Genomic DNA, 22,683 nt, shown 5'->3' with positions numbered 1-22,683 from the left:
ATTTTTGGACCGGAGACGAAAAATAAAAAAGTTATCACACTTTTTAAGTTACCATACTTTTTTAATGCTCTCATGCAGACGGCACCATAGTTGTTAGTATTGCCATCTTGCGGTAAAGTCTGCAAACCGTGACGTCGGACTACGGTCATCTTCTGGAGGGTAAACACGCGATACGAGAGCGGAGAGAGCGACGCGACTTCCGATCATCGCGCGATCGCAAACATGGCGGCTGTTCCCACTGTTCGTGCTCCCGACTGACCTCTCGTACGGGAGCCACCACACGCCGCCATGTGCTAAACTAGTGATCGATTCATGGTAGTTCTTGAACAAAGTAAAAAAAGGGGAAAACGTCTACTAAAGGCAATTTTAACGGCAAGCACGCGACTCCCGATCGCGATAGCGAGGCCGACTTAGCGGAGAGCGACGCGACTCCCTATCATCGCGCGATCGCCGGAAAAAAGTGTGATAACTTTTTTATTTTTCGTCTCCGGTCCAAAAATAGGGTACCGTTGAACTCGACTCGGTCCCCTGAGTTCAAATATATAATCAAAGTCCTGAAATTCCATAGGGAGTAATCTATAGTACACCCTTAAAAGAATCTTTCTTTTCTCTGTAAACCTTCCAAGTAAGTTTGTGAATTTCAATACAACACTTGTAACATCCAAAGGTTTCAACGACTATAACTTTATTCACCTAATTTACATCCACTTTATTAAATATTATATTTTATATTTATTACGTCCTTTCTTATGATGAATCGAAAACCATCAGTTTCTGTCACCAGGTTTATAGGACATTTAATTCGCCTAGAAATTTCTATGTAAAAATGGCTATTTCCTTATTTGGTAATATATATAAAAATCAAATTATGATTGTTTATTTATATTACGAAGTATTCCTACAATTTGTTTCGTTTTATGATGCTTTATATTAAAAACTTTAATACTCTGTAAACGCATTTTTAAAGGTGTTTTTAACTTTTTAACTAGAATAAAAAAAAATAAAAAAATAAAAAGTAAAGAAAAAAAACAAAAAAAATAAAAGAAAGAAAAAACAAAAAAAAAAAAAAGAAAAAAAAAAGAAAAAGAAATAAAAAAAAAAAAAAAAAAAAAAAAAATCAAAAAAAACACAAAAAAAGGGAAAAAAAGAAAAAAAGAAAAGAAAAAAAAAAAAAGAGAAAAAAAAAAAAAAAAAAAAAAAAAAAAAAAAAAGATATAAAAAAAAAGAAAAAAAAAAAGAAAAAAAAGAGAAAAAGAATAAAAAAAAAAGAAAAAAAAAAAAAAAAAAAAAAGAAAAATAGAAAAAAAAGGAAAAAAAAAAAAAAAAAAGCAAAAGAAAAAAAAAAAAAGAAAAAAAAAAAAATAAATAAAAAACAAAAATAAAAACAAAAAAGGGAAAAAAAAAAAGAAAGAGGTGAAAAAAGAGTCACAAAAAAAAAAAAACAAAAAAAACAAAAAAAAAAAGAAAAAAGAAAAAATAAAAAAAAAAAAAAAAAAAAAAAAAAAAAAAAGAAAAAAAAAAAAAAAGAAAAAAAAAAACAAACAAAAAGAACCCCTGTTCGCGAAAAAAGAAAAAAAAAAAAAAAAAAAAAAAAAAAAAAAAAAAAAAAAAAAAACATAAAAAGCGGCCAGTAAATCGCAAAATAAAAACTTTAATACTCTGTAAACGCATTTTTAAAGGTGTTTTTAACTTTTTAACTAGAATCTTATTTACTCGTGTTGAAAAATATAAAAATTAGCATTTATTATGGCGAAAGAAATATTCTAAAATTTAAGTTTATTTCATTTCGTTCCGACAGATGGCGCTACTGACAATGTGCATTTGTAAAACGAGTGTTTTGTATTGTTACGTAAGGAAGTATCTCTCCGGAGTATAATTACTACGTTATTTGGCATTCTGGCTTATCCGTTTATAGTGAACATAGAATTAATCACGCTTTACTATCTACTACATGGATACAATCTAATTATAATTCTTTATCAACAACTTTTATAGGAGGAGATGGTATACAACACCTAAGTAGGGGCTTGTTCCTTGTAGAAAGTCCTCCTGTCAGGCATGGTAGTTGACAGATTGCACTCGTATTGCTTTATCTTATCAAAGCAATCTATAAGCAACTCGAATAGCACTTGTCAAATACCGAAAGCGGATAACCGTGTCTAGGTATCGATGATTTTGGAATTCTAGGCAGTTCTCGAACTGTCCGGATTAATCCTGGGCGTGTGGCAAATCTGACTAGAAACCAAAATGCTTTGTAAATACAGTACTATAATTTGTTAAACAAGAAATGTTTTCAAATATGGCAATATCTAGCTTCTAATTATAAACAAGCAAAAATACAAAAATAGAAATGTTTTAATATCCCACAATCTTCAAGTTATTAAATAATATGAATTTATATGTCAATAAAAAATTGCTTGACAAATATTTATTAATCTATAATTAAAAATATCTATGAACGAAGCATAATCACTCTTTTGAATTTACTTATAACTGTAGGTTTAAAGTGGTTATAAATATCCTCGGAAATCGACGGCAGAAGCCGTAAAACTACCGCTTTAAGTGATTTGAGTTTGAATCCAGACGGGCACGGAAATGTTTGTGCTACGAATCGAATCGGATACGTTGGGCCTCCTCCCTAAAATGCGGCTCGGTTAAAATTAAAAAATTCTAGGTATTATCTTTTTGTTTAATTGCGCGTAGTCGAGGAAGGTTAAAAATTTAAAATTGAAAGCAGTAAACAAAAATCTTTTTCTCTACAAATGATAGAATATTCAATTTAAATTTAACTTACTTAATTGTAATATTGACACAATTAATATTTTGGTGTTTTTTTAACATTTTGTTGTAATAAAATAGAATAATATGTATGACTATTGTAACTTGTCAGCTTTTAACAAACACAATATCTGGCTACACCACAAGTTGGTTGTTTTTTTTAGTTGGTAATTTTACAATTTTATTTCAAATATGTTTTCTAGTTTCTAAAAGAGATTGGAACAAAAATTTGGGAAAACAAAGCACAAAAGTATTGAAAATTAGCATTTGTGTAACACTTTTATACAGGTTTACAGCATATAATCTACAGTTACACATTGTATATTTATTTACCATTTAGCAAAAGCCTGGTACAGCTTACTCTCATAGTTATTGATTTTGGCACAAGAGCCTATTTAACTATAATTTAACTGGTTTGTGCACTTCTCAAACATTAATCTATAACAAAGATATTTTTTCATTCTTAATATTTGAGAAAATTGATTCTTTAATACACCAAAAATAATATGTTAGTTGTTTCAAAAGCCATTTCATTTTTGTTAGGACTATTCTGCATAAATCATTCAACATTTAGATTGATATTTGATTATAAAAGATCATAGATGACACCAAAATTTAAAAATTATTAGGTCTGTTTAGAGATGCTTATAAAAATATTTATTTAAAAGAATATTTATAACTTTAAATAAAGAATTTATACATTTATATGAGCTCTAGTCCCAAGCATATGTTAACATTAATGTAAATACTACAAGACAGTGTTGTTAGATATATTTTTCTTTTAATCAAAGCCAGCTTCTTGGGTTTATAGTTTGTCCATTTGTACAAAACTCCTATAAACAATGTGATATGTTTGGTTAAACAGCCACTGGTGACTCAAAAATGCTCTGTATTTATATTTTACCTTGTGGTTGCAAAATATGCAGCCAGTTCTGCTTTCAATCTTTATATAGGCTGATATTTTTGAATTATCTGTTCAAGAATAGAAAAACCAGAGCACTGAACTAGCTACATCATCTCCCTCTCTCATACTATTGATCAATATTCCATTGGGATTAAGATATCTAACAGTGGTATGCTCAAGATAATACAGTATATAAAAGATACTTTTAGCTATAATAGAACACCTTAATTTTGCTGAGAAACATATATTTTAATCACAAACGTTTTCAACCTGATTAACAGGTCATCCTCAGGTCTACAAAACGATAATGGAACATAAACGTTCCATGTATAGAATATAAATATTTAAATCAAAAATTTAGAACAAGAATTTAAAAAATATACCATAGAAACGGAATAAAACATAAAATTAAAATATATAAGAGAATAAATAAAAATAAAGATAAAGTAAAAAAATTATAACTAATAGTTTTCCAATAACTAATTCTAGCATGAGTTTTCAGTGAACTTTTTAATCATGTATTTCCATGCCGACGACAGGCTCTCAGCATCCCTCGCATTCAAACATCCTTCCCGTAGTCTACTCTTATATATTTCAATCTTCTCTGCTGTCATTGATAGAAGATGAAATATATAAGAGTAGACTACGGGAAGGATGTTTGAATGCGAGGGATGCTGAGAGCCTGTCGTCGGCATGGAAATACATGATTAAAAAGTTCACTGAAAACTCATGCTAGAATTAGTTATTGGAAAACTATTAGTTATAATTTTTTTACTTTATCTTTATTTTTATTTATTCTCTTATATATTTTAATTTTATGTTTTATTCCGTTTCTATGGTATATTTTTTAAATTCTTGTTCTAAATTTTTGATTTAAATATTTATATTCTATACATGGAACGTTTATGTTCCATTATCGTTTTGTAGACCTGAGGATGACCTGTTAATCAGGTTGAAAACGTTTGTGATTAAAATATATGTTTCTCAGCAAAATTAAGGTGTTCTATTATAGTTGTTTAATTGCTGAGCTCTTTTAATGATATAGATACTTTTAGCATTGTATTTATAAACATTAATATTGAATTTTGAGAAGCTAATTGGTATTCAAATTAGATAAACAATGAATAACATTCCAATATCTTAACTTTTATTGGAGTTCACAAATTTAATTTAAATAAAACATTGTTATTGTAAATTTGTAGAATGTCAGAAATTTTTTAAAATTTAAGCTATTCATTTATAAGAATTATCTCTTCGCTTAACCGATTACAGTATATTGCCCGAAATAATTTGAGAAATTTAACCTTTATATCAAATGTTCGTCTCACAAAATTAAGAATTTCTTGTTTAATTTATACAATTTTATTCTAACATCAATTTTTAATAATAATGCTTGGTGGGATAAAATAAGGCAACCTGCAAAGGGGAGCTGTCTCCTGGAAAAACTATGTGAAAATAGTCCCAACTTATGTATTACATGTGAAAAAAATGCAGAAAACACATGGCCAGCTTGTTAGTCAGACACAAACCTCTGGGATCAATTACTAACTTTCAGTGATGGGTTGCTTTATTTATACTACCACCAGTAGGAAATAATACATTATAAAAACAGATTTATCGAATTCGAAACACGACTTTACAAGATTTAGTTGAAAATGAAACTCATGGTTAACAGTAATGATTTCATATTCATTTGTTGAGAATATTGTTCCAATCATGCATCCTTCTAGTTAAAAAATTATTCTAGAAACACCAAATATTACAAAGTTTAAAATAAATGAAAGCAAACTTATGCATTTATTATTCTTAATGTAGAAATGTAATAAATGTAAATACAAAACTTTAAAGATCTCATTTTTAATTTCAAAAATTGTTTTGGGTAAAAATATTTAAATTAACAGCATTTAAACATCTTTGACAAAACATTTAGATTTTCACTTAAAAATTACAATTAATACAATTGAGCTTTGACATTTACACAAACTTTAATATTTTAATTGATGCAAATAGTGAATGTTAAATACTAAATAAGAAGCAATTTTTAATTGAAAGTACAGTACAAAGAAACAAATGGTCACTTTACAAAATCTGCAAAATACGTCTTAAAAATTCCAGATTAACACTTAAATTTGACAATTTTTTTTTCCAAAAGTTCAAATTCTCTATTAAAGACAATGCAACTGACTCAGTCGAATACCTCCCCCCCAATTATCATTTCTAAAGTGTGTAAGTAAACACTCAATATTAAAACCGATCGTGATGGGAGTAAAAAGGGAAATTAAATACAATCGACTACTCCCCATCAAAAATTTTTGGCCCTGAAAAGGGCCTTTGCCTTTTTGTAAAGCAAATAGGGCGTTCTAGCCGCCAAAACCGTAGAGTGTCCTTCCCTGACGTTTCAAAGCGTACACCACGTCCATAGCAGTGACGGTCTTCCTCTTAGCGTGTTCAGTGTAAGTGACAGCATCCCTGATGACATTTTCCAGAAAAACCTTTAATACTCCGCGAGTCTCTTCGTAAATCAAACCGGATATACGCTTGACTCCTCCACGACGTGCCAATCGACGAATGGCGGGTTTTGTAATTCCCTGGATGTTATCTCTTAAAACTTTACGGTGACGTTTGGCACCTCCTTTACCCAGTCCTTTGCCTCCTTTTCCACGGCCAGACATTTTTTCCGATCACGCAGTTCTTTGTAAATAACCAAACACGTTACGGCATTTTTATTTATAGCCGAGAGCGGACCTGCTCGAAAGCTAAAAACGTTTGTCCAATGAAACGAAAGAAAGCGTATCGATTTTTTCCCATACGTCACTGGCAAAAAACGAAGTAAATAAGCCAATGACGTCGTTCGTTTCATGACGTTATTTCCAGCCAATGACATAATCCGTTTATATCCTGGAGTTTAATTTATATGATGTAAAATAATTGATTTTAATAATAAATAAAACTAATATTATTATTGTAGCAAATCTAAAATACATATGAAATTATATAGTATTTTAATAATTCCTTTAAAAAATATTAATAAACATAAATTTTCGTTTGAAATCGTTTTTATAAATATATTTTGTCGGATTAATTCAAAATCATAGAGATAAATTCAAACGGATAGTCGTGACCTAGTCACGTGATCTGTAGTGAAGTGATGCGATGTAACGTGTTTCGATCGCGATGCGTAACGGTAATCGATAAAAACGTGAAGAGAATAAATATAATAGCGAAACGAACGAAAAATACAAAAAACTCTTCGAAAATCTAACCGAATTTTGTCTGTGAATGTTATCTGGAAATGATTATAAGTTGATTAATTCTCACAGGAGATCCATTAATAAAGATTTTATTTGTCGAAAAATCATTGATATTTGAATTACTAAATATTAATTAATATAAATTGATAATTTAAATAATCCTTCAAACGTTATATTAAATTACATTATATAATTAAACATAAATAGGCCTCTATAAAAATAAATGACTCGTGTGTAATTTAACGTTAAATTAAGCTTTCGGTTGATAATAAAAGATAAATATCATTCATTAAGAAATTCATTCAATATTTCCTTTGTGTGAGTTATATTTAAATTTTGAAACCATTTTAGATTTACGGATTGAAACATTTCAACGGTAGCCAATCAACGCTCGCCATTTTCATCCACCAATAGAATCGAAGCTCGAAGCCGGATTGTCTATAAAAGCAGGATTTGGCGCCAAATTCGACATTTCCGACTCTGTCGTGTCCTGACTTTTCTTTGTCGTTCCGTCGTGTAAGTTATGGCTCGTACAAAACAAACCGCTCGTAAATCTACCGGAGGGAAGGCTCCGCGAAAACAATTGGCAACCAAAGCTGCTCGTAAGAGCGCTCCTGCTACCGGAGGAGTGAAAAAACCTCACCGTTACCGACCGGGTACGGTAGCTTTGAGAGAGATTCGTCGTTATCAGAAGTCGACCGAATTGTTGATCAGAAAGCTTCCTTTCCAGCGTTTGGTGCGTGAAATTGCTCAAGATTTCAAAACAGACTTGCGATTTCAGAGTTCCGCCGTTATGGCTCTTCAAGAGGCTAGCGAAGCTTACTTGGTTGGGCTTTTTGAAGACACCAATCTGTGCGCTATCCACGCCAAGAGAGTTACCATTATGCCCAAGGATATTCAGCTTGCTAGACGAATCCGTGGAGAAAGAGCTTAATTTGTCTTCTATTTAATGGAAAAGGCCCTTTTCAGGGCCAAACGTTTTGGTAAAGAGTGTCGAAAAGTACAAAATCTAAACAATTGAGTGAGTGATTTTTGTGATAATTTGAACTTGATTCCTAGAAATGTCTATGCCAGTGGCATTAAGAATTTCCACTGATTTTGATGTTTAATCTTAATAGAAGACTGGGAAAGAGTATTTCAGTTATACAAAACTTTCTTACAAAATTTTAATTTATAGTCAACTTTTTAAATTATTTTAAATGAATTTTATACATTCAAATATTTTTAGAATCTTATTCCACTCTAAATGTAAATAAAGTGGTCCTGTTTAAAAATTTTGTAAATTTAAATAAACTTACAAAAGATTTGATTCTTGTATAAATGGGGTTTTTATAATTGTGTGCTTAACTATTTCAGTGATCCCATACTGGTACTGTAACTGGAATCAAATGTTAAATGGTCATTGATTTTTTTTTTTTTTAAAGTCAACAACACAGTTCTTGAGACCAGTGTTCCACAAAAATTAAATTGCCATAAAGACTTCCTTGTCTTATGTAATACATTTTATTGCTAAATCTTTTCCTGAGATTAGTAAACATGGAATTGCTTATCAATTTTTGAATATGTTGATTGTGATGTTCTGTGTAACAAATATATGAATTGTGTTCAGTGACCTCAAAGGTTGAGAACCACTGCTCTGTTGGCATAGACAAATATTTAAAAAACATGACTTTAAGCAAACAAGATTTTTAGACTTAAAACATTTCAGATTTACAATTTGGTATTTTAAAGACCAACTTTGCATATGATTTTCTAAGGTATTTTAAGGTTTTTTTAAGCATATAATGAAAAATTTGTTCACACTATAGTTAACTTCTAAAATAAATGTTACTTGGGAAAACATTTGGAATGCTAATATTTTAAGTACAAGAAAATGAGTGGTTTCATTAAAAATTATTTAATGGTAGACCAGAATTTATCGAGAATGTATTTTAACTTGTTGCAACTGAAATAGAAGTTTAACGAAAATAGTTTTTTCATAAATTTTTGTTTTGTGGTTTGTTTCACTGTTTTGTAACATTTAAATCTGTTGGGGTCTTACAACTTTCAGCCTTTTCATTCTCACCAGTGGTGAATGTGTTTTGGATGCAGACCCCTGCAACTATGGACTTTCTGTATTTAAGTCTGTTATGCTGAATAACACAATCCTTAACCACCAATACACTACGTACTGAAATAGTGTGTACTACTAACAATATGTAGGTTATTCTCATCTTTACTGGTCAAGTTTAGTTTGAATGGCTTTTATCGGGAATATCGGCTTAATTAGGGTTGCGTGATGGCACCGGGCAGAAAACGAAAATAAAGCTGTCGAAGCCCCGGGGATGCATATTAGAATTGTCTGTTACTTGTCCAAACCATTTGTCTAGCATTTTTTAGTTGTAGCTATTTTCAGATTTCATCTTGTATTTTTAATTATGTCATATGAAACATCCAATATATGAATCCATATGAATTTCATCCAGCTAATTATCTGAATAAAAATATTTTAGTGTTTGTTTTAAAATTGCAAAGTGAAATTCTTAAGAGGAAAGGTAAGAATATAATCTCTCTATTCACCGGAACTTGTAATAATAAAAGAAACCCTTCTAACCTTTTTTACCCGGAAAGGTAAGAATTAATTATTAAGTGCTTAATATTAGAGTGAGCTTAATTCCAATCTTTCTAAACTGTATCTTTATTCATGTAAATAAACAATTTATAGCTAATCAATTTTGATTTTCCAAACTTTATTACATATGGTTTTTCTTGTTTACATTAATTTCTGTATAAATTTTGATAAAATACAAATTCTGTAACTCCAAACTTTTAATTCCATTCATATATTTGCAATGCTATGCTAATATTTTTAATATAATTTTTTATAGTTACCTTAATAACAATGTTTACAACATGCACCACGTTATCAAAAAATAATCTCAAATAACCATTAGTCGGGTCTTTGTAAATTAAAGCCTTTCGACGTTCGTAACTATGATAAATCTAGGGAAGGCTATTCAAAATACTGTATCTGAGAGCATTAGTTCATTTAATTAAAAGTTGCTAGAAAAAGTATGAAAGGTGTTTTTAATAAACTTTAAATGTTTAAAAACAAAATTCTGATTAATAATGTTTTGGAGATTTCTTGTTTAGAATATGGAACTTATGAAACTTTGAAAGAATATACAGAATAATTTTTTTTTATATATTAAATTTCTAAGATGCTAATAATGAGAGTAATAAAATTTACTTAAACTACTTTGAATGAAAAGACTAGATAAACAATATGATTTTATTTACAGAAAATTGTCAAGATTTTAATGTTGTGGCAGATAATATAAATATTAATATACTGCTGTGTTTACTCTTTGAATGATTTTTATTTAACTAAAATCCGTTTACATGTTTCAAATGTAAAATTCAAATATTAAAAAACAAAAACCGTAATGTTTCCAGCAATAAAAACCATTTAATAATAACGTTTTTATTATTAAATGGTTTTTATTGCTGGAAACATTACGGTTTTTGTTTTTTAATAGTTTATCTTTCCAGTACTAGTTTAATTATTGTAAAATTCAAATATAAATACTGTTAAGTATAAAGTAAATATCAAATTTTAAAATTGGGATTGTGAAAGTAATTGTGGATTAAAATGACCAGTAAAGTGGGTAAAAGCACTGAACACTGGTAGTTGATTGCAAATTCATGCTTGTTAAAGGACTAGCTACATGGAGTTTTCTTCATATGTCTAACACCTAAATAGGACCAGTTTTCCATAAAAATCTTCCAGGAGGCACCACCATCTTTGTAGCTCGCCCATATGTTATACTGCCTTATTCTATACATCCATCTAAAATAATATATGTAAAATGTATTCTATATCCAAATTTTTCAATAACTAAAGATATATCAAAATTTATTGTTTAAGTCCATTAGACATCTTTTTGGACAGTTTGAACAGAAAGAATTCTTAATATATTTATATAAAACTTGGATCTGGATTTCTGGAAAGAACCTGATTTCTTCTTTTATTAAGTGTATAATTATAGCAATCTCACATCATAGATATCTGTAGAAACCACATTCTGTGATGGTTCACACTGAAAATCTTTTAATTTTCCTTTTTTTAACACAAGGGTTTAACATTTTAAGTTCTAATGCTCCTATTTTATCTGTGATTATAACAATAAAATGAGAACCTACCAGCATCTCAAACTTTTTAATATTGGAATAGCCGTATCCGTAGTGTAGTCTTAATATAATGAGATAAAAACAGGAACATACTGGTGATGGAGGCTTTTTGTATTCCATGCTTGTTCACAAAGAGCAATTTGAAAATGTGTTCTATCTCTAGATTTATAACATTCCATCCAACATGTCACCCGAAGAAGATTATATGGTGTCAAAAGTGCACGTAGTCATTAATTAAACATATTTACCAGTAACGCCAGTAGACAGTTTTTATATTTTCGTTTATTTTTAGTCATAATGTAACCATGCAAAATATAAGCTAAGAAAATAATGAAAATACTAAAATCCAGGTAATTAAAAATAATGTGAACAGAGCTATATACTATATATTTATCATATTTTTATTATTTCAAGGAAGTTGTTATATGCTTATATTAAATGTTTACAATTATAAACCACAAGACAAAGCTTCAAAATAATGTACAGCTGTCAACATTGTTGGAGCAACCTAATAGTATATTACATTAATAATTTTTAATCCAGTTTTAAATGCAATCAATATAGCCTACTGTATAAACATGAAACTACTGTTGTTTGATAAAAAAGTTTGAAATTTTAATTAATTACTGAATTAATCGATGCAGCTTTAACAGTGGGTGAAGTTTAAATAATGTTTTCAATGCAGTTTATGGGCCATCTTTAAGTGTGGACAGTTGAGTCTAATTCTCCCTACTTGAAGGTGGATTGATTAACTCAGCTGAGAAACTATAATGACTAGTTCATCCTTTTTATTGAATAATTAATTACAATTTTACTACAAAAAAATTCAAGTAGAATCGCTGCAAAAATTGATTATTAAAGATCTTTGGAAGATTTTTACAAAGATAGCCCCAGAAACAAATAAAACATTGAACAGACATTTAAAGAAAAATTGAAGAGTTTTAGACTCTGACAGTGAATTCTGGGCTAAATTATTATATTCAAAGACAATAGAATAGAATTATTTGTACAATCACTTTTAATACTATAAACATTGCATCATGTAATGTGTAACAAAACATTTCAAATACTCAAATTATTGATTTCTCTCTCTACAAGAGAATATGTTTAAAAGAATAAAAAAGTGAAACTTATTTCATTTCTTCACAATACAAAAGAATATGATGGTAGAAAATAATTTAAAAAATTAAAATGGGAATGTAGACACAATTAGTGATCATATTTCCTTAGAAAACAAAGAATAATCTGAAATGGCTTAAGAGAATGAGTTTGGATTCTTAAGAGTATTCAATGAAAACTAATGTGACTAAAGTTAAATAATACACGTAAAGACAATTTTTAAATGTAGAGGCCTTTGTTTTAAGTAAGGTTAGGTTATGTAGATACGAAAATAAATACCATATACTTAAAAAATTATAATTTATATGATCGTTATAACGAAGTTTTAGTGCTAGAAGCCTCGCCTTAGTTATGAGTCATTATATTTTTAAGCATTTAGGAAAATATTAATGGAAATTTATATTTTTTCGTGTTATAGTTGGTTGTAATGTATTTAGTTTTAAATTAGACAGCATTTTCATCATACTAAGCTAGGAACAAGCACGTTTACTAAATTATTCTCCAGCTGTAATCAGTTTATGTGATACGAACAAAGGAATTCATTCTTTTCAAATATTTTATATAAAAACAAAGTGTAAATACTAAACAATACAATTTTAATCAAACAATCTTGATTTATGTAATTTTCATAATGATACGATCAAAAAATATACAATTTCGTTTAAAATTTCATCAACTGAAAATCGATTGCGACCACTCAATATGTAGTTCTAACATCTCATACGCTAAAATACAATTTCTACAGAAATGAAAAGTAAAAACCAAAAAATGACTTAATTCAAAATTTAAAAATAAGTGACTTTTTATTTTAAATTAATCTTATTGGATATTAGATATAATGATTAACTAGATTCGTCAATTAAGTATCCAATAAGAGTTAGGATTGAAAATTCTCAATCTCTCATCTTATTGGCTACCGGTTTAGCCAATAAGGACGTGCCATTTGTTTTCCAGCTATAAAAACCCTGACTCGTTATTATGGTTGTTATTCATCCAGTTTTTAAGTATTGTACGTGGTAAACTTTTGAACTCGCAAAATGTCTGGTCGTGGAAAGGGTGGTAAAGTAAAGGGAAAGAGCAAAACTCGTTCTAGCAGAGCTGGCTTGCAGTTTCCTGTCGGCAGAATCCATCGTCTTTTGAGAAAAGGTAACTATGCCGAGAGAGTAGGAGCTGGTGCTCCGGTGTACCTAGCAGCTGTGTTAGAATATTTAGCTGCTGAAGTTTTGGAATTGGCTGGAAATGCTGCTAGAGATAACAAGAAAACGAGAATAATTCCCCGACACTTGCAGTTGGCAGTGAGAAATGACGAAGAATTAAATAAACTTCTTTCTGGTGTGACAATTGCTCAAGGTGGTGTCCTTCCTAACATTCAAGCTGTCTTGTTGCCCAAGAAGACTGAGAAGAGTTAAACAGTCTCCTCTTTTAACAAAGGCCCTTTTCAGGGCCAAAATTTTTTAGTAAAGAGCTTGTCAAATTGTATTGTTTTTTAGATGTTTTCTAAATTGTATTAGTGACAACTTAAATAGGGAAGTTAAACACTTTCATGTCCTGTGTATATATATATATTGGATAGAATGTTAACAAATGTTCATGGCTATTAATTTTTTAAGTTGTCACATGACTTGAAGTTTCTAACTTTACCTAAATGTGTCATAACTCCATTCCAAATTTGTTTTGCTGTACATTATGCTTTTTATACTGTATTAAAATATTTTAAACAGTAAAGTTTTATTTGTACAATTTTCTTATATATTTAGCAACAAAAGCTATGTTGATGCTGATATCATTCAATCCACTCCTGAAATTGAATTTTATAGAATTAACACAAACATTAAGTTTGCATATTTGTTCTGCACATTTATTACAATGATTAAGTCTAGTAAAAATCACTAAATTGTTACATTTTACAGCAATATTGTTGGCTGAACATAGGTCAACCTTTGTGATATCCTTACCAAAGATCTTTTGTCTGAGTTAGCTTTCATAACATGCAAACATTTTTTTATTCTTGAGATAGGACTGTGTTAAGAATATGAAATAGATCAACAAGGTTCCAAGTTAAACTTTATTTTGCAGTTTAGAAAGTTCTAAAATGAATTATAACAGTTGTCACACACTACAAAAACATTTTTGTTTCTACTGTAGGCAACAATCCAATTTTCTGCTAAATCAAGGTTGAACTTGCCTGTCATGAAATCATTCCAAATTTTGACAAGGTCCTCTGTTAATTCAACAATTCCATTGCTCAGTAGATTTAGTGGAGAGTTGATTCTTGACGTGTATTATAAAAACAAGTATTTTGATTAGGTAAGAATTTAATATTCATTTGAATAAATTATTAAAAATTTGATGTTTGAGTTGAAAATGAGTGATTTAATTACATTTAGATTTGGGAAAAGTAATGAAAATTCTCTAATTGAATAAATGTATATTATCCGTAAGTATTTATTTAAAGAAATTTTTTATCGGTTCTATAAAGGACACGAAGTGATGAAAATTAGAATGACTGACTTCAAACAACTGTTTTTGATAACATTCTTGTTGATAATTGAGATGTCCTGATTATTTTATCTTTGTTTTTATAGCACTAAATCATATGAAAATTATACAATGGGATGATTTACATACAAAATCTACAATTTAATTTTGTGCTTGTTGTTGCCTATAATTCTGTGATCTTATCTACAGTAGTAGTAATAGTATTGATATATCATAGTAATGATATAGTAGATCCTCAATTGTCTGCAATGAGTGAAAAAAACTTCTGATTAATTCAATAATTATGTAAAATATACAAGATTTTTTTATCCATTTTATGATAATTTTATAGCTTTTATGAGTCTGTACAACAATAACTTCAAAAATGTACCGTATTTTACGGACTGTAAGACGCACTATAATTTTTAAGCAATTTCTAAAAAAAATACCTACAAGACGCTACGGACTATAAGATGCACCCGAATTTTGGAGGCAAGTTTTCGAAGAAAAAAGTGCGTCTTATAGTCCGTAAAATACGGTATCTATAAAACTCGAGTCACATTAGTTTAATGGTACTTCTGTATATATTTTTTATTACATTTTATCTCCAATAATTAACATTCTGATTGATCTACATGTAATAAATTCATAAAAATGAAACAGAGAAAGTTCTGCATATGGTTCCAACCAATGATTCCTAAGTAATAAAGGTAAAAGTTCTTATGCATGTATATTTTTAGGTTTCAGGTTTTGTATTTTTTTCTGTGTCAGTATATGTATTGTTGATACTGTGTTAAATTTTGTGAAGTTTTCAGTGAGTTAGAAAAGCTACAATATATACTGGTAATTCTGATGAAGCTAATACAAAATTTATAACTATTGATTTTATTATTTTTTAAATAAAGAGCTAATTTAATATTAGAGTTAGTTTTATAGTTTTAAAATATATTCCAGTAGAGACAAATTTTAAACGTTCCTTCTTGATATAATTACATTCTTAAATATATTTCTGTTTCTTATTATCTAAAGGAGTTGTGACAGATATTAAAATATAATCCTGTGATAGTAATTCAGATATAAATTTTTGTTTGTTCCACATGCAATATATTTATGTGAATATATAGTCTTGAATCTATTAAGATAGATAAATAGAAGTAATGAATTTTTAAAAAAGAACTGTACTGCATTAACATATACAGAACAGTACTAGCTTATACAGTATTAAAAGCTTTTTTATGTATTTTTCATATATTTCTAATAATAATGAACTCTTAAGAGCAGTTTCTAATTACAAAAATAAAACCAACATAGTAGTGATAAAAATCTAGAAATCTCATTAAAAAAAAGAAATATGAGATCCAATTAAAAAAAAAACTGAGAATATTATAACATTAAATGAACTGCTGAAATAAAAGTTCAGAGATTTAAATCTATTTTACTTATTAAGATTAATGAATTTTAATCTCATACCTGTTGAAAAATCATCATTCTTGATTTATAAAATTTCTTTCCTACAGGCTTGTTTTGGAATTGTTTTATTTCATTATCTCTACCTGTTCACTACTCACTTTATATAGTTATTTTGCATCTATTTATTTAAATATTGCTTGAAGTTATTTAATTTATTTTTCTTCATATCAATTTAGTTTTCCTAATCTAATGTAACTGTTTTTCTTTCTAAGTATCTTTGACGCTAGTTTGTTGATGTTTTTTTTTATTCAAGATTCAGGTCGACAATGATAATACATTCTACATTCTAAATAATGAAGAATTGTGTGTGGAAATAGTAAAAGTCTAAATGATATGCTTAATTCTTTCTGTATTACAGTTTGCCTTCAAAAAATTATCATTTTCTTTAGAAAATTCAGAAACAGATAAATATTTACTTTATTTAATAAAGATAAAATATAAAATTTACATGGAAATTTTGATTATAGTTACAATATTTTTTGAAGAAAATGAAAGATAATGACATCTTTCATTTGCCATGCCTTATGGTAATTGCTATGTTAAATGAAACACCTCACAACTCATAGGTCAAGTAATTGACAGCTGATGGAGCCATGGAATATGAAATTGAAAAATTCTAAAGGACAGTATTCAAAATAAAGGGTTGGTTTTTATAATATATGTATAGTCACTGTGTTACATGTATAGAAGTCTCATGCCTTGGTGTTATTTTTACAGTACCAAAAGAATAAAAAAATGTCATTCTGTTTATGGGATTGGAGGCTCTTGCAGCTTCTGGTGCTGACACTTACTGGTATATTGCACTCCCAATAAGCCCTTATTCCCTGTTTAAAAATGTACTTAATAAACAAAGTATGAGTCTTTATACAGGTTCTTGCTATATAATCTAAGCTCAAGCTAACCTAACCCAAGATAGAATGCAAATCATTCTATCTTGGGTTAGGTTAGCTTGAGATTATACAGCAGTACCTAACTTGAGGTTAGCTTGAGAATCAAGCGCAGTACCTAACCGAAGATAGAATGCAAAGCATTCTATCTTCGGTTAGGTACTGCCAGTGGCGTAGCGTGGGTGTCAGCCGCCCGGGGCGGAGAAAAATTTCGCCGCCCCCTTATTTAGGTAGTTTTACAAGATATTATTTATTGTGAAATTTCGCTGCCCCCTATAAGTGCCGCCCCTGCCACCCCCACTACACTACGCTACTGGGTACTGCGCTTGAGATTATACAAGCAATATATCTATCTTATGCAAAGTAATATCACCCACAGTCAAAGAGAATATGGTTGGTAGTTTCATCCATCATACCACATTTCTGACAAAGTGGTCCTCCTTTATAGTTGTCCATTCTGTACAGATGTTTATATAGATAATACCTTGTCAGAAAATCAACCTATTCCTATATAACTAAGAAGTCACATGTTAATTTCATCAAGACTTCTTTAACCATTAACTTTGAATGTTTGTTGTATGGTCTTATTCTATTCCACAGTAGTTTCCTTAGAATTTCAGTTTTTTAATATATACTTGTGATAACAAAGTTTCTGGCCAGTCATAAGTTAGGATGCAGCTTGTTTAGCAAGTCTGTTCACATTCTCACTTCATTTTATTCCATAATGTCCTGGCACCCACACCGAAGTAATTGTAATATACCGGTATGTTTAGATTTAAATTGTAATTGAATGTTAAATTTAACTGTGTATGTGTCGAGGTGGCAACATAGATTGAAAGGGTTGTGGTGCAAAAACAACAGACATGTTGTAGGGAGCCAGAGATGTACAATTGTTCTGTTTATGTTTAATAAAGTTATCTGTGTTATCTGGTCAGTTGAGTCATTTATAATATAGTAACTTTGTTGCTGTAAGTTATACACCAACCAAAGCCGAATATAATCGGGCGAAAAACGGCTATAATACTAATAATATTGGTTGGTGTATAGCTTTACATGTATCGGGTGTAGTAAAGATGTTTGATTATTGCTGTAAGTTAGTTCATTAAGAAGGATTTTACAATTTTACACCTTTCTAGATTTAACCTGAGTGGAATTAATTGCTTTAATGGCAATGGTGGATCATTGCACAGGTGCAAGAAGTTCATGTTTGATACATAGATACATTCTATGAACCTCAGGTACAGATACCATTTTCATCTAGACTTTTAGAGATTTACTTTTAAGGAAATTGATTTGATAGAATTACTTAGAACAAGTGGGCCTCAAAACTAGGGTGTGCTTGGGGCCCTCCAAGTACTTGATCTGCCACTGCTTAATGCAGGGTGGGCAACCCGCAGCCCTCAGGCTGCATGTGGTCCGCATTAATATTTTTTGCAGCTTGCGTCATATAACATATGAATAAATATATGAATTTCCCAGCTTAAGGAAGTATGTGGCAAAAATTCATAAAAATATTACATTTACACCAGTTCCAGAAGCTAAATTAAGTATACTTATGCTAATTTATAATCATATATTAATAAATAGTTGTGATTTATCGACATTGACATTTTTTTCCTCTTTTCTCTTATATGCAGCCCATGTTAGTTCAAAACTTTTGAACTAAATGCAGCCCTTACATAGAAAAAGGTTGCCCATCCCTGGCTTAATGGCTGATTGATTGTCAGAGAATATCCTCTTATTTGCATAAGCTTTCTCCACATTTTCTTTAAGATAGTGCATAATAGAGTAAATGTCAGCTTGAATCACAGTAATAAAAACAAATATACTTTGAGAAATTTCAATCTGTGGGCTATACCCGATTATTAGTCATAGAATTATCTGTAAATGAGACCAAATCTCCACTCTTTACATTAATCTTTGCATCATTGCACTGTAGTTTTTTGGAAAAACAATCTTAAATGGTTGAGCAGAGATGTATTTAGCCCCTATTATGTCTGTAGCATTAGGATTATATCATTTTTACCGTAGATGTAATCATCATGTGACTATCTTCCACACAACAAACCCATCAAAGTTTTAAGACACTTAAGCCTTTAAGCAATCATCCTTGCCTCACCGTTAATGAAATATGAAGATGGGTCAGATTCAGGATGACTTCCAAAGCAAAATAACTAAAACCAATTTCCAGGAAGTTTGTTTTATTTATTAATTATATCCAGTTTTGAGGAGTTAATTATACATTTCCAAAGTGTAGTGGTCATAGCACTTGCACTACCAAGACAGACCAATCTCTGAATACTCCTTAGTTTGGTCTGTCTAGATCCTTATTCTATCTTTTTCCACCACACAGTCAAAGAATATGTAACCACGGATCTTATGACCATGGTACTAATATATAGTACCATCTTTAGCTTTAATCCCCCTGTCTTTCCTAGGTATTTAATCTCTCTCACAATATTAATAGCCCTTGCAACAGAAGAACTGGAGCAGTAAAATGTATATCCTTCTTACATATGAATGGCCCAGATTAATCTTTCAAGGATTAACTCTCAGACCCTTCTCTAGATACCTGTAGTCTTTCGTAAGAGTTCTGTAATTAATCCTGGGTACTTACCAGAGATAATAATCACCAAGTCATCAGCATAACCTTGAGTAAAAAAGCCACATTCATTGAGTTTCACCAATATTCAGGTCATCAACCACCAGGTTACACAGAAGCAGGGACAATTCCTGCTGGATCTAACCTCAATGGCTTCCTAAAAGACTATAGTTATCCTGTTATCCAGCATGGAATTGATCTATTTGCAGATGATGATGTCAGTTTCTCTTTCCCTATCAACAACTGCTATGGTATTAAGGGTGTTATTAAATGTACCTTCAAAATGAAGAAAGGGTGCCAAAGCAATTTTTTTACTTTCTTGGCTCTGTTATATATATCAGAGGGAAAGTATGGAGATCGGTTAAAAAATTACCCCACCCAAGATTTTTATATTTTTGGACTTGGGACCTTTAAACATTGAGAAATGCAAAAAAATTTGCAGATTTTTTTATATATGTATGTGTAAGGTTGCCAACAGGGTGCAAACTATGTCAGGAGGGTCGAGCGGTTGCAAAGGATCGTATGTGAGCGATCGGCACTGAGACAGACTCTACGGTTACAAGAAACCGTTTATTTGACAGGAAAGAAGCTTACAATATTTCTGCAATCTTGGAAGTTCTACATTTGCAGCAGCCTCTGGATCTTCCTCTCCTTTCCAAGATAGTCCCATTTTGAAGGAGTGTCCCTGGGTAGCGAATGGCCAGTTCCCTGAACATCTTGACGACTCTAGGACGATGCAGTCGATGGGTGTTTGGATGGATGGGTGGCACAATTTTATTCACCTGTTTGATGCTTAATAACTCCTGTCCTTTTTGTCAAAAATTTCTGAAATTTTGCAGTAAGGTTTATGTATTAAAGGGATTGATGCTATTAAATTTTGGTGGTTAAAGGTCAATGGGGTGGGGGAGTCGTGTGTCATCTCGAGTAGTGGACTTAATGACTATTTTACTCACTTTTAGCATTTACAGTTTTTTATAAAACTCATTCTTGCCCTCAAAATTAAGCTTTTTTGCCATTTTATAATTTAAAATATAAAAAGTTTTTAATAATAAAATATCATATTAGATGGTATTTTACACATTTAAATGTTTTAAATGTTGCCAGGAAAGTTAAGCAACTCACTGCTGGATTTTTAGACTACAGAGTCTTTTTAATTATACATACCAATTGACATAGTATAAACTTTGTATATTTACTTAATTGATAAGTAAATTTATTCCTATGCAATGACTTTATTGCTATCATCCCTCTAATATGTTTATCAATTATCTTTTCTACTATTTTTATGAGAAAAGACACAAGCTAATTGGTGTAAAAGCATTAGAATGGTTATGAAATTTTTTTCTCAAGCTTGTCTATAAAACTACTTAGTTTTCTGTCAAGAGTTTGGAATATAGCCCAATGCCAGTTTTGTCCTATAAATCTCTGAACACCTACTGCTCTCTGCACCATTACTGACAAAATATTTTCTGATCCAAGAGATACATGGTTCAAATGACTGTATAGCCGATTTAATTAATATTATCATAGTTAATAACTGAACAAGAGAACTGCCATTTCCTTTTCTCTTTCCTACCAAAGACCAATACAATGAGGATTTAGTCTGATCTGTTTTGCATCAGGAAATTGATGCAATTAATGCTGAATTAATGTATCCCAACACCTCCCACCCTGATTTAGTTTAGCCATCAGAATTGTTTGCCTACAGAGCCAGTATAGCTACCATAATTGGAGAATTTTTTGGAGTCAAAATTCTTCTATTACTTTCCACTGTTTCAAACAACTTTCTCCAAGATTTTCTTTTTGCTTTCCTCACATATTTGCTATTCTCTAAGAGAGTTCTTAAAAACCTCTCTTTACCTGTTAGCTTAACTTCCATAAAAAGCTTCCATACTAATTTTCTATGTTTTGCAAATTTTTGAATTCACAAAGAACAATTCCTCCTGTCTTCTTGACAGCAATGGACAGTTATTATGATTTGAGTCTATAATGGACAGCAGAAAAAACAGTTATTTTTAGGTCATATTTGTCCCTGAGCTTTGAAGGAATCCTTCTCAGAAGTTTTTCAAACTGGGACAAGTTCCCTCTGGTACTTGTGTTAGACTTGATGTTCAATCATTGATTCCAACAACTTGTCCCAGTTTGTTCTTTTAGGATCTCTGAACAATTGTTTTATATTATAAATGACTCAACTGACCAAATAATATAATACGAATAACTCTATTAATACATCTAAACACTTGTACATCCAGCTGGTTCTCTCGAGCTACAACATTGCTGTTCATTTTCGCCACACCCTTTCCAACCGTTTCGACCCATGTTGCCACCTCGGCACCTACACAATTACATTTAATGTTAATTTAAATTATCAACATATATTACATCTCCCCCTTTTCTTTTACCGCTGGTACCGTCTTGGGATTTGTACCGGTCTGCCCTGTACGGGTTTTGGGAAGGTTCTCTTCACCCGGTGAGGAGTTTTCAATGATTTCTGGTGTTGGTTCATAAAGTTCCTTATTCCTGTATCCTGTCCCGTTCTCCATCCTGGGAGGTTCTTCCTCGAGAGTATTCTGGTTGGACGATCCAGTTGATTTCTCATCATCAATGATCTGTGGTTTGTCTTCCTGGGAGACTGTCTGGGAAATGGACAGACAATGGGTGAAGTGAAAACAATCAAACAAGGTATCAATTGTTGATTGAGGATTCAGAGAAACCGGAAGAACAAAAGATCAGATAAGGCCCTGGAGTGGGTGAAAGAATTGGACAGGACATTCTTGGTTGAGCTCTTGAGGAGAACAGACATGAGAAGGTAGTGCTCCAGGTCGCAAGTAGGACGACTGGAGACTGCAAGGAGTCGAGAGATTTATAAAGAATTCCTGATGGTAACTGTGAAAGAAGATACTAAATTAGTACTGGACAAAAATCTACAAAAAAGGCAATGACTAAAGTCTCAGGGAAAAGTTCAAAGTGGTGTCTACCCTTTCTATTCCTTAGTTATAAGTAGTATAAGTATTAGTTGTAAGT

The 22,683-nt window shown here is 30.6% G+C and overlaps 3 protein-coding genes across 3 annotated transcripts; 2 read left to right on the top strand and 1 right to left on the bottom strand.

Moving 5' to 3' along the window:
• Positions 1–6,042: 6,042 nt before the first annotated feature.
• Positions 6,043–6,354, bottom strand: LOC136976594 (histone H4). The gene has a single exon (XM_067271923.1). It carries the CDS (start codon positions 6,352–6,354, stop codon positions 6,043–6,045), a length of 312 nt encoding a protein of 103 aa, XP_067128024.1.
• Positions 6,355–7,456: 1,102 nt separating this feature from the next.
• Positions 7,457–7,867, top strand: LOC136976593 (histone H3). The gene has a single exon (XM_067271922.1). The coding sequence runs from the start codon at positions 7,457–7,459 to the stop codon at positions 7,865–7,867; it is 411 nt and encodes a 136-aa protein (XP_067128023.1).
• Positions 7,868–13,259: 5,392 nt separating this feature from the next.
• LOC136976592 (histone H2A-like) lies at positions 13,260–13,631 on the top strand. The gene has a single exon (XM_067271920.1). The coding sequence runs from the start codon at positions 13,260–13,262 to the stop codon at positions 13,629–13,631; it is 372 nt and encodes a 123-aa protein (XP_067128021.1).
• Positions 13,632–22,683: the final 9,052 nt, after the last annotated feature.

Source organism: Centruroides vittatus, unplaced genomic scaffold (genome assembly GCF_030686945.1).
Source record: "Centruroides vittatus isolate TY-2023 unplaced genomic scaffold, ASM3068694v2 contig_409, whole genome shotgun sequence".
Taxonomy (NCBI): Eukaryota; Metazoa; Arthropoda; class Arachnida; order Scorpiones; family Buthidae; genus Centruroides; species Centruroides vittatus.
This window is presented reverse-complemented; position numbering and strand designations above follow the sequence as displayed.

Bases quoted from the DNA above. Each gene is read 5' to 3' on its own strand.
- LOC136976592 (XM_067271920.1), top strand. From the start codon at position 13,260: ATGTCTGGTCGTGGAAAGGGTGGTAAAGTAAAGGGAAAGAGCAAAACT.
- LOC136976594 (XM_067271923.1), bottom strand. From the start codon at position 6,354: ATGTCTGGCCGTGGAAAAGGAGGCAAAGGACTGGGTAAAGGAGGTGCC.
- LOC136976593 (XM_067271922.1), top strand. From the start codon at position 7,457: ATGGCTCGTACAAAACAAACCGCTCGTAAATCTACCGGAGGGAAGGCT.